The 13,280-nt window shown below is 37.9% G+C and overlaps 1 protein-coding gene across 1 annotated transcript in view; it reads right to left on the bottom strand.

Annotated features, from left to right (window-relative positions):
• Positions 1 to 13,280, bottom strand: part of DCC (DCC netrin 1 receptor) — a 943,937-nt gene that overhangs the window by 477,549 nt on the left and 453,108 nt on the right. The window contains exons 4-5 of the mRNA XM_054032598.1: positions 6,143 to 6,293; positions 5,591 to 5,727 (exon numbers count right to left, since the gene is read on the bottom strand). Of these exons, the coding sequence (XP_053888573.1) occupies positions 5,591 to 5,727; positions 6,143 to 6,293 (288 nt within the window). The remainder of the gene's footprint in view (positions 1 to 5,590; positions 5,728 to 6,142; positions 6,294 to 13,280) is intronic.

Here is a 13,280-nt window from a genome sequence, read left to right on the forward strand (position 1 = left end):
CATGTCAAATCTCAAACATATTATTGATAGTTAATATTACCGTGAAAACACCTGGAAACAAAAGACATCAATGTAAAGCATGCCCTTTCAGTTTCAAAGTTCATGGAATTTAACCACACAATTCCCACTAATGCCATCAAGAGAGAAATCCTAAAAAGAATTAGAAGAAAATGGACAACGCAGCATGATGAAACTGACAAGCCTCTCAGCAGCACTTTGCCCATTCTTCGGTCTGAAGAGCTGGGGCATGAGGAATCAAAAGAGGAGGGACTCCAATAATGGTAAGAGGAAATGACAGGGTGGATGAGTTATCCTCTTGTGTCCTTAGTTTGATTCTGCATTCACTTCAGATATATACAGAAGAAATGGGGTGGTGGGGGGAGAGAATCTGATATCCTGTATTCTATTTTTGGACCTTAACCTTATAGCGATGGTAAAAATGACTTGAAGGGAGTTTTTACAGCCTTTTTGTGACCTGAGGTTTTTTTTTTTTTTTTTTTTAAGAATTGCCTGGGATAATCCATCGTGGAACAATCTTTTGGATTATCTGTTTCCACTTTAGCTTTCCATCATATACATAAACATAAAATGTTCCAGATAGAGTGATAGATTCAGTTAGCTTCAACCTTGTTTGACATTAGAATAAAACAGCTGACTGAACAATCTACTTCAGCTAGCTGCTGTGGGGTTAGCTATTGGCCACACACAGACCATTCAAAGATATTAGCAGAACAGACTGACGAGGGATCCTTCACTCCCCCGTATCAAGCATAGGTAAAGAGGGACAGATCCTCAACTGGTGTAAATTGTCATCAGTCCAGCAACTTCAATGGAATTATTACAATTTCTACCAGTTGAGGATCTACCCCAGAATGTTTCTGTGTCGGGGATTTAAGAACAGTGAATGATCTTTTACATTGTGGGAACTATTTTACCATTGATGTTAGTAATATAGTATATCCTTGGACATATTTTTCACATCCAAAGTAGACTGAATCCTTCTTATATAGATGGTTCAAGATTTGTGCCCAGCAGAGTAAGTTTAAAAGATGCTTCTATAGCCTTAATATATAATTGTCTAGCTTGTGTTCCTAGGCATGTCAAACAATGTTTTTTCAACATAGGGCTTTTCCCCTAGCATTTACTCTGTTTCTAAATTATTCACACACAGGAACATGCTCCAGGCGTCCATCAGTCAGTATTTTTCATTCATTTGATCTGTGCACACATATTCTGGCAATGGATGTTGTGGAGTGGAAATAAAACCAAACAAGAAAGATTGGATTGACCTGTTGGTCTTGGCAAACTAAACTAGACTTGTTGGAGACCTGGCTCATAATACCATGGAGGCTCATCTTTCTTGCTGGAAAATAAAACTGATGCAAAAAACAGTTGATCCTAAAAACTCAATAGTAAAAGGTGCTTGTTTCCTTAGCTGCAGTTTGGAAGCATTTTCTAAGTTGTCTCTTTATAGATTACATATAACTTGCTTTGTAAAAGCTAGGAACAATGTTTTTCTGCCAACACCACCTTTTGGACCCAGTCTTCTGCTTTTGTTGGCAGTCTCTCTCTAGTCGGTGACCTGAAACCATGCAAACCCAGTCTGCTGACCTAGCAGTGCTATGAAACTATTCACTTCTGTATTGCTCCTCAGGGGACATTTACAGGATCTTTAAATCACAGAAAGAGAGAACAACAATTATGTTATGTACAGTAATCTCAACCAAATTAAAAGTAGCTTTGAGATCCAAGTGCAATTTTATTATGAACCTGAAAATGTGTCACATTTATTTGCAATTGTTTATTTGATGAAAACTCTTCTTTATCCTCAAAAGGCTATGTACATCTTCTTGGACTTGACAGGCACAATTCTAACTCTATGTTATTTGAAATCTGGCAGTCACATTACGTTTGCCCATTGGAATTGATAGAATTTAGAGACTGTCGGGGATATGCATTCATTACAATAAATGCTTGCAAAAGTCAGTTTTGCAAAATTAAGCTCCAATCCAGTGACTGGATCTGGAAACCCTGACTCTCACTCCATCATAACACTGTGCTGAAATCAGTGGGATTCCATGCAGGAGTAAAGAACTTTGCTTGATCAGTGCTATAATCCAATGCATCTCAGGCCCGATCTTCCATACAGAAATGGCTAAAGAGATTTTGTTCAAACTTTAAATTCACATCCCAAAGACCAAACAGGAAAAATTCCAACCCCAAAAGATGAATGCTTCTGAAAGCTTAAGAAGATCTAGAAAGAAGGAGTTATAATGGACACTCATTAGCATACCTAACCATAGCAGTCATCTTGCCAGTGATTGTCATCATTAAACGTTTGTTTTTACTTAGCCTAGTCCTTTAAAATCATTGCCAAGCATGCAGCTGATTTATAAATCGAGAAGGCAATATTTACTGGACTTTTAAACTTTCTACTGCACAAGGAGACACGACTAACATCCTGCCAAAAAGGATTTGTACATGAAATACTCGAAGTTAAAAATTTAGCAACAGATATTATTTAGCCTTTCCAGCAACTCCATTCCTCTCCTCATTTTTAGCATTATGGCCAGTACAGGTGAAGGGATGTTTTAAGATCCACAAAAGAAATGATACATAGGATCTTCCCAGTGAAAGACATTTGTTTTCCTGCCAGATAGTCTTATCTTTTAAATAATGAAGCTATCACCCTATCATGTGATGCAACTAACTTTGATGTAGTATTGGCCCACTTACATAGCCGTCAGGAAAGATTTAATTATTGGAGTGTTTAATTTTTTAGCTGACACATGTAAAATGCTTTGCCTGCCCTTCTCTCCAGAACATACTCTTACACAAACTGTTTACATGAAAGCAATTATCTTTCTAATAAACAATGGATGCTTTACAACTAAATATGCATTTGCAATTCACAAGTTTTGTTTGATAAATAACCCAATTTTTTTTTGAAGAAAATATACGGATTTATACCCTACCAATGGGAAATGAATAAAACCATCAATTAATTATTACATGTCTATAAATTAGACTAATGGTATGAGTAACTCCAGGAAACATCTCAGAGAGTTTCCTACTTATGGAGATGAATTTAACAAATATATATGTCCAATTTTTATGAAAATAAAGATATATGGGGATTTCTATTGCCCTCCATTAGTAGGTGTGTAGTTTTTGTTGGATCTTTTACATATTCACTATAGCAATACAAACATAATACCTGTTGCTAAGCGATATGATACATAGTGTTAATTTAAATTTGCCGCCCTACATGCTTATGAAAATAAATGACCAAACTTTTAAAGGTTATCAAAATTGTACCTCCAGAACTTACACCCATATTTCATTAGCTTATGTGATTAGACACTTATGCAAAACAAAAAAACACTTTACTTTGTATATACAATTGATTGTTTTGCATGCACAATGTTTGTATTATGCATTTTTATTACGTATTTTGTATGCACTTGCCCGTTTCTTTCTCAAATTTAGATTTCATTTTCACTGTGTCAGCCCTTGTGCTATCCTTTATGTTGGTACAGCCCCAATCAAACTGTGGTGCTCAATAAGTAACAAGTGCCACCTTTTGAAACCTCTCTTCTACCATTCATATATGACCATTATCACTGAAGTATCTGAATCTAAGTTTGTCCCCAAAATTGTATTACACTCTCTGTTACATATTTCTCTCTGTATAAGCATGAAAATAAATACAAACTTAATTTCTATATAAAGCAACAGAGAGTCCTGTGGCACCTTTAAGACTAACAGATGTATTGGAGCATAAGCTTTCGTGGGTGAATACCCTCTTGATCAGTGTCTGAATGATGAAGTGGGTATTCACCCACGAAGGCTTATGCTCCAATACATCTGTTAGTCTTAAAGGTGCCACAGGACTCTCTGTTGCTTTTTACAGATCCAGACTAACACGGCTACCCCTCTGATAATTTCTATATAATTCATTTTTAGCATAACGTTATTATATATTTATATAGAGTCATAGTCAAGCCATAGTTAAGTGCATTACAGAGAATAAAGATATGGGCTGAGATTTTCAAGTCCCGAAAGGATTTGGATGTGAAATTTCTATTAATTTTCATGGACACTGGCTAGCCAAATCCTCTACAGAGCATTGAAATTTCAGCCTTGGCCCATGCCACAGGATCCTATAATCTACTATAGGTGAGAAAAAAAATAAGATTTACATAATCGATAGGTGTTTCTCAATCCACAAATAGCTACAGTTCTGTATAATTTCATTGTTGGTTTCCAATGAGCATCTTTCAGCAAAGCTAAATAAGCATTTTATCTCAGAAGTTATCTTCCATTTCTGCATTTGATTCTTTGCAGATTGGAAACATAGGTTTACAATAAATAGTTAAAGTGAACTTTTGCAATTATAAAGTCATTTTTTAATTTTCAAAATGTAGCCAATAAAACATTGTATTGTATTAATGTTCCTAAAGCAATAGAATGAAAGTTTCCATCATGTGCAATTACTATAACATTGCATTATGACTTGATAAAAGGATATTGTTATACAAGCATTGAATATCCTATAATCCAACTTTGGGCTCTGTTCTCTAATGGAAGTATTTTTATGCATAAGCTTTAAAACCAGAATGCAAAATGAACAGCACATTGAAATTATGCTATTGTTTGACAAAGTATTATCTATGTAGTTTCTTAAATCTTATTGAATAATGCTAATGTTGCTTGGTATTATTCTCCGATTAAAAAAAACCCACCTCTCAGAATTTAATGTAATTCTGGTTCTATTAAAATTTGACACAATAGGGGAAAAAAGCCTGTTTCAAAATTTCTAAGACATCGTTCCACATGTTTCTCAGACAACATATTTTGTTAGTTTGCCAGTAAACCTATCATCTGAAACAAAGGAGAAAACATTTTTATGTAGAAGGTAATACCAGGGTGACCAGATGTCCTGATTTTATAGGGAAAGCCCTGATATTCGTGGGGGAGGGGGGTTCTTATATTGACCTATTACGCCCCACTCCCTATCCTGATTTTTCACTTTCTATCTGGTCACCCTAGGTAACACAGGAAATCCTCACTGCATCATTGCCTATTCATGTTTTCCACTAAAAGCAAGAACATAGGCACATAATACCTGATGCGAAAGCAAGGCCATGGAGTCATAAGATAAAGAGAAAACAGTAAAACAATTTCAGTAAGCAATACTATAGTTATGCACAACTTGCTAAAATAAGATTGCAGATCACCATTGTATCCATTTGTGATGCCATAAATAAGAAAAAACAGTTAACTGAATTGAGCAAATTGGGATTTGACACCAACAAATATTCTACTAGCAATTAGATTATAAACCAGAGACATCGTAAGACGTTTTACTCTGCTGTTCGATGTCCTTCCATGAGGTATATTGCTTATGTGTATATACCATTTATCGGTGGGTGAAAATCCTGTTCAAAGTAAGGTGGGAACCCCACCAGTTTACAGATAAGTACATGGAGACCCTCAGAGGAAGGAGTTATATAAGCGCTAATGGTTATCAACATTCTTGGGAAAGCAAAGGACTCCTCTTGCACAGAGTTTGGAAATCTGTACTCACCCATAACTGTGAGCTCTGCAGAGGCACTACTGTTCTCATTCTTGTAGCTGACAATGCAAGTGTATGTCCCGGAATCGTCATCAGTCACATTAAAAATAAGTAAGTTACTGCCAGCCAATAATGAATATTTTTTGGATCTGTAACATTGACCAAAAAAAAAAAAAAATCCATGTTCACATTCATCTCCAATGAAAAGTACTCAAGATCTAAGGTACTGCATAGAGCCTTCTCAGCTGGCTAGTTCTGATCTTATAATGTTGTTATTAAATGTGATAATTAACTTTTGAATGCTGCTCTACCTGATTTAAATAGCATTTCATAAAAGAAGGCATTTATGGCCAAATTCTGCCCTCAGATGTGCATGGCACAGCTGCAAATAAAGAAAACAGGAGTTTCATGTGCACTTGCAGTCTTATTATCACTTAAAATGAAAGCCTGATCTCCTCAAAGCTGAACCAAACTGACAAGACTTAACATGGTAGTTAATGTTTTACCCTTACTTCACCCTGGGAAACGAACTTTCATTACATAAGAGACATGTGTATGACATACCTGACAGGAATAATTTCATCTCCTCGCATCCATGTGAAGGTGGGTGTGGGAAACCCAGAAACACAACACTCAAGAACGGCATCTTTTCCCTCAAGGGCTACCACATTTGATGGTCTCTGCAGGAAAAATTGCTGTCTGTGCAAACCTGGATCTATGAAGGAAAAAGAGAGAGTTATCATAAAATGCTGTTTGTGTTCAGAACAGGGAATCAAAACAGCCTATCAATAATGGACCCAAGGAATTCAGGTCTTCAAGTCTTATCTCTGAAGAGGGAAAAAAACCAGGAATAAAGAACTATAGAAAGGGCTATGGAATGGAGATCTGATGGAGCTGTTTGTGGATGGAAGCCAATGGAGCTATTTGATTCTGGGGCGATGCTATCTTTTTGAAAGATGCTGTAGAAGCATTCTTTAGAGATTGGAATCAGAGTTGAGTCTTGGGAAGGCCACAGAAAAAGTTGCACTTGAGGCAAAAAGAGACAAAGGCATGTATAAGGATGTCAGAAAAGCTGGGGTCAAGGTAGTCACAGTATTTTGAAAGTGGTGATAAGGAGATTTACAAATATGAGAGGTGAGAGAGAGGAAAAGGGAAGCGCTAGTAAATCAAGGAAGTCATCAACATTACGAAGCATGGACAGAAACGGAAAGTCTGAGTTAAGAAGGAAGCTAGGAGAAAGAGTAGTGTCCAAAAAGCTCCTTTGTCTCAAATTTACTGGGGAGATGTTGAGACACAGCTTCAAATTTAGTTCGTAGTAAGGCAGGCAGAAAATAGACAGAAAGGGTGACCAGGAAAGAGTCAAAGTGAAAAGTTTGGACAAAGACAGACAGACAGCCCTATATTTGTTTACTGTATATATATTATATATATAATAGCAAGCATCGAGAAGTTTAACTAAGTTATCACTTTAGTTTACAGGGCAGATAAAACACTTGAGAACAGAACTGTGGAAATTCCTGATATGCCATGGGGATGAGATGTCTTAAGTCTGTTCCAACTCTATTTAAAATGATTTCTGAACACACACACACACACACACACACACACACACACACACACACACACACACACACAGAGTAACTACCATTACATATACTTCCATATCACCTGACAAACACTGACACCTGCAAATCTCACTTAAGTTAGCAGGAAGCCATAGTACTTAGCATCTCTCACGATCAGGTCCAAAGTAATGGCTCTGTTTTACCAAACATATAGCTAGAAATTTTATTTATTTGTATGCACTGGCTGATCTGTTGCTCCATGTCTACCATATACCCAGCCTTCCAAGGTACACAGCACAGGATTTACTTTGTGAAATTCTATGAGCTGCATTATGCTGGAAGTTGGATTAGATGAGCAAAATGGCCTATAAGATCACTACCTTAGAAGGCGTAACAAATATACAGTGGCTATACAGAAGTAAAAATCTATATGCTGCTTTAAAAAGGCCAATTTTCCAAAGCTAAAAACAATTGTGAACAGAATTGAATAAGAGACAATATTTGAACATAAAAATTTGCATGCCAATTGGGAATTGTGACTTCTTTATTAGATGCTCAGAAAAACCCACTATTCTGCTACCATGAAAGAGGGTTTCTTTGGTTAAAAAAGTCCTGATTAAGAGCGGAGATAAAGGCAGCAGTAAAAACTAATATACAGAAAACAAATTAAAAAGTGGGGAAGCTGATAGCAATGAATACAAACTAGGAGTTAGGAAATGCAAAAATGACACTGAAGGTGTCAATATATTTTTTTTCAGCCAGTAAGGTTAAGGACAATAAGAAATAATTCTTTAAATAGATCAAGAATAAATTAAAGCCTAGCATTATTACAGGTCTGAATAACACTCAAGGATGATAAAATTATGCATCATGATGCAGAAAAGGCAGAAGTATTCAATAAATATTTCTCCTGTATATTTGGAAAGAAGCTGTTTGATATATTCCTATATTACAGTGATAATTAAATATCTTTTATTCCATCAGAATCTAGGGACAATGTTAAATGTAATAATGGCTATTTAACTTCTTGTTTAGCCAGTCTTAAAAAAATGTATCCAGATAACAGCATCCTCCTTTTTCAGATCAAGACATTATCAACTGGAGGTAATCAATGAAGCAGGACATAGTTTTATGTAAAAAAAAAAACAAAACAAAAAACCATAGTGAAATTTTATAATCTGTTATTTCTCGGGCTGTCAAGCAATTAAAAAAAATTATCATGATTTATCACACGATTAATCATGCTGTTAAACAATTATAGAAAACCACTTATTTAAATATTTTTGGATGCTTTTTACATTTACAAATATTTTTATTTCAATTACAATAGAGAATATGAAGTGTACATTGCTCAATTTATTTTTTATTACGAATATTTGCACTGTAAAAAAACAAAAGAAATACACCTCTAGCCCGATATAACGCAGTCCTCGGGAACCAAAAAAATCTCACCTTCTCACTGTGCCGGATTGGACCGGCTTCCTCAGCGGTGATTTAAAGGGCCCGGTGCTCCAGCTGCTGCAGGGAGCTCCAGGCCCTTTCAATCATCACTGGAGCTCTGGCAGCGGGGCTCAGGCGGGGTTTTAAAGGGCCTGTGGCTCCCCACAGTGGCTGGAGCCTCTGGCCCTTTAAATCACCGTCCGAGCCCAGCTGCCAGAGGCCCAAGAGGGATTTAAAGGGCCCGGGGTTCCAGCTGCTGTGGGGAGCCCTGGTCCCTTTAAATCACCGCTGGAGCTCTGGCAGCGTGGCTCGGGTGGGGATTTAAAGGGCCCGGGGCTCCACACGAATACATCCATGCTGATGATGGGTTCTTCTAGGTAACGATCGAAAGCAGTGTGGACTGATGCATTTTCATCATCTGAGTCAGATGCCACCAGCAGAAGGTTGATTTTCCTTTTTGGTGGTTCAGGTTCTGTAGTTTCCACATCAGAGTGTTGTGCTTTTAAGACTTCTGAAAGCATGCTCCACACTTTGTCCCTCTCAAATTTTGGAAGGCACTTCAGATTCTTAAACCTTGGGTCAAGTGCTGTAGCTATCTTTAGAAATATCACATTGGTACCTTCTTTGCATTTTGTCAAATCTGCTGTGAAAGTGTTCTTAAAATGAACAACATGTGCTGGGTCATCATCTGAGACTGTTATAACATGAAATAAGTGGTAGAATATAGGTAAAACAGCAGGAAACATACAATTCTCCCCCAAGGAGTTCAGTCATAAATTTAATTAATGCATTATTTTTTTAACAAGCATAGTCAGCATGGAAACATGTCCTCTGGAATGGTGGCTGAAGCATGCAGAGGCATACGAATGTTTAGCACAGGGGTTGGCAACGTTTGGCACACGGCTCGCCAGGGTAAGCACCCTGGTGGGCCGGGCCAGTTTATTTACTTGCTGACATGGCAGGTTTGGCCGATCGCAGCCCCCACTGGCCACAGTTCACCGTCCCGGGCCAATAGGGGTGGCGGGAAGCCACGGCCAGCACATCCCTCGCCTGCGCCGCTTCTCGCCGCCCCCCTTGGCCCGGGACGGCAAACCGCGGTGAGTGGGGGCCGTGATCGGCCGAACCTGCCGCGACAGCAGGTAAATAAACTGGCTCGGCCCACCAGGGTGCTTACCCTGGCGAGCCGCGTGCCAAACGTTGCCGTACCAAACGATATGCCCCTGGTTTAGCATATCCAGCACGTAATGCCGGCTACAAAAGTGCCATGCAAACACCTGTTCTCACTTTCAGGTGATGTAAATAAGAAGCAGGCAGCATTATCTCCTGTAAATGTAAACTAACTTGTTTGTCGAGTGATTGGCTGAACAAGAAGTAGGACTAAGTAGACTTGTAGGCTCTAAAGTTTTACATTATTTTTGTTTTGGATTGCAGTTATGTAACAAAAAAAAAATCTACATTTGTAAATTGCACTTTCACAATAAAGAGATTTCACTACAGTACCTATATGAGGTAAATTGAAAAATACTATTTCTTTTATCATTTTTACAAAGCAAATATTTGTAATAAAAATAATAATATAACGTAAGCACTGTACACTTTGTAGTCTGTGTAATTAAATCAAAATATTTGAAAATGTAGGAAATCATCCAAAAATATTTAATACATTTCAATTATTATTCTATTGTTTAACAGTGTGATTAAAACTGTGATTAATCACAATCAATATTTTTAATCACAATTAATTTTTTTTAGTTAATCACGTTAGTTAACCGTGGTTAATCAACAGCCCTAGTTATTTCACCTGTTTCTCTATTGCTTCAGTTTTGCCTGGCCAAATTTTTGATACAGCTGAAGTGTATCAGATACACATACTTTAATGGAAACCCTAATAAAAATGATACAGCTAGATTAGTGACTTTTTAAATTTGAAAATGCTTATCTGAATGTGAATTTGCCAAATTTCATCTAAATCTGAAATGGATTGAGCCTTTCTTTGATGATAATTTCAAATCATAGCTTAAACTATTTAGATGAAATAATTAAGATAGACACGAAAATCTAAGTTGCAAGGAAACTTACTTATTTTTTCAAATCTTCTTTAGACCAGAATTTTAAAAAAGGAGGCTTGATGCTTGAGCACATGTGCCCACCTGCATTAGCACATGTAAACAACATAACTGTATGGGCAAATGGCAACCAGCACAGGCAATCACGCAGTTTCTCAGTACACATATGTATAATACTGTTGCATAATCATGCTTCTGCTTTTTTTCCCTCCAAAATTTGCTCTTTACATTCATCCAAGCCTCATTTGTCTGACTTCCCTCACCCTCTGATCACCTATTTCCTAGCAGGACTGCTTTTTTTAAAATCTCCAGTAGTTTCTAAATTTGCAGTGTGGTGCCTCAGACTCAGCCCAGCTCCCTCTCTTTCTCTCTGTCACTTAGGCTAGGTCTATACTACCCGCCTGAATCGGCGGGTAGAAATCGACCTCTCGGGGATCGATTTATCGCGTCCCGTTGGGACGCGACAATCGATCCCCGAATCGGCGCTCTTACTCCACCAGCGGAGGTGGTAGTAAGCGCCGCCGACAGAAAGCCGCAGAAGTCGATTTTGCCACCGTCCTCACAACAGGGTAAGTCGGCTGCGATACGTCGAATTCAGCTACGCTATTCACGTAGCTGAATTTGCGTATCTTAAATCGACTCCCCCCTGTAGTGTAGATGTACCCTTAGCTGCTTCTACTTATTAATGCACAAATTGCCTGGCACAAGGAGGAGGTACTGTGCTGTATGGTAACAAACACCATTACAATACATTGCCCCACTTAGACCTTACAAGTGCAAGGCCAGACCTCTATCTGAACTTTTCTTTCCTGCTGAGCCACAGAAATGCTAGTTGGAAAGGCAGCATTATCTACATGCCCGTATTTCATTTGGAAGTCCACTTCAAAAGCAGATACAAATTCTAAATGAGTCATTCTTGAAACATCAGCAGAATTGAATGAAAGCTCTACCTGAGTGAGGGAGTGCAGAGCATGATCAGAGACTGTAGCAGAATGGTACATAAAGATCTTAATAGAAAATCAGTTACAAAAAGAAAGGATGAGGAAATCACCTGCAATTTTCTGAAAAGCAAAGGGAAGAACAGAATCTCTGGTCTACTTAGAAATGGTAGGAACTCCAGCAAAAAGTGGGGCAAGACCCTGTAAGGTGCTGAGGACCTCCTGGAAGTTGATGACTGTGCTCTCATCTCCCGTATACATCATTAGGAGTTGAATGTGTTCAATGTTTCCCCAAAGGTGATCAGCACTTCACAGAATCAGGATCTTAGCCCTTCCTAATGCCAGCTGTATAAAGGCTATAATAAATTTTAAGACAAGAGGGATACATTTTGTTAATTGCTGAGCAAATCTGTCATTTTGGGTATTGAATGCTAGTCCCACCATCAATATTTGGAAAAAAGAATTGATCTGCTATCTCAGGGTATCAAACCTGACATATAATCCCCAAAAACCACTGTCAAAACTCACATATGCTGGTTAACTGGAATGTGAAAAAGAATGTCAATTTTAACCTAAAATAATGCAACTACAGGCTTCTGAAAATCACACACATCAGGGTGTTATACAAACTTTTTCTGTGCCGTGAAAGGAAGAACAGTTTTTAACACACACTGATTACTTAACAATTAGCGTATTTATTACTGTTACTTTTTTATGTTTGATTGGACAGATCCTCAGCTGATATAAAAGGTCCAATGAAGTCAGAAGAACTACGTCAATTTCACCAGCTGAGATTATGGTCCAATATGATTTTATTAGTGATATTTAGTGAAAAAAATATTGATTATGAAAGTTTACTGGATTACATTTTTGCTTAGCCATAAGAAAGTAAAATAGCAATAAAAATATTACAAATTCATTTCCCATATTTTTGCCCAAACTGTATGCAATTTGTCACTTGTACTTGTCATATTCACACTCTATACATGAAGAGAGAAGAAAAAAGGTAAGAAAAAGAAAACGTCATAATAAAAGAAATAGAAACTAAATACTGTAATAACACTCAACTATGCCTAAAGGAGAAGGGAAGTGGTCAAAAAATAATTCACCCTGCCCCTTCAGCATCCTTTACAGACATTGTACTCTGACACACAAGGTTCTTGAGAACCTAGTACAGACAACCCATAGTCCTGTTCTGCCTCAACCAGTTAGTAGAGCTGGGATAGCAAATATTATGGCAGGGAGCAATTAGGCATGTTCTATCAGTGAATCTGGAGGCCCCAGGCTTAAACACCAATAGCTTGATTCTGTCCTTACATAAGAATGGCCATACAGGCCAATGGTCCATCTTGCCCTGTATCCTGTCTTTGACAGAGGTCAATGCCAAATGCTTCAGAGGGAATAAACAGAACAGGGCAATTATTGAGTGATCCATCCTGTCATCCACTCCCAGCTTCTGGCAATTGGAAGTTTAGGTATACACAAAGGAGAGGGTAGCATCTTGGCTAATAGCCATTGATAGACCTATCCTCCATGGACTTATCCAATTCTTTTTTGAACCCAGTTACACTTTTGGCCTTCACAACATCCCCTGGCAATGAGTTCCACAGGTTGACTGTGTGTTGTGTGAACAAGAACTTCCTTTGGTTTGTTTTAAACCTGCTGCCAATTCACTTAATTGGGTGACCCCTGG

This window comes from Malaclemys terrapin, chromosome 6, assembly GCF_027887155.1.
Source record: "Malaclemys terrapin pileata isolate rMalTer1 chromosome 6, rMalTer1.hap1, whole genome shotgun sequence".
In the NCBI taxonomy this organism is placed as follows: Eukaryota; Metazoa; Chordata; order Testudines; family Emydidae; genus Malaclemys; species Malaclemys terrapin.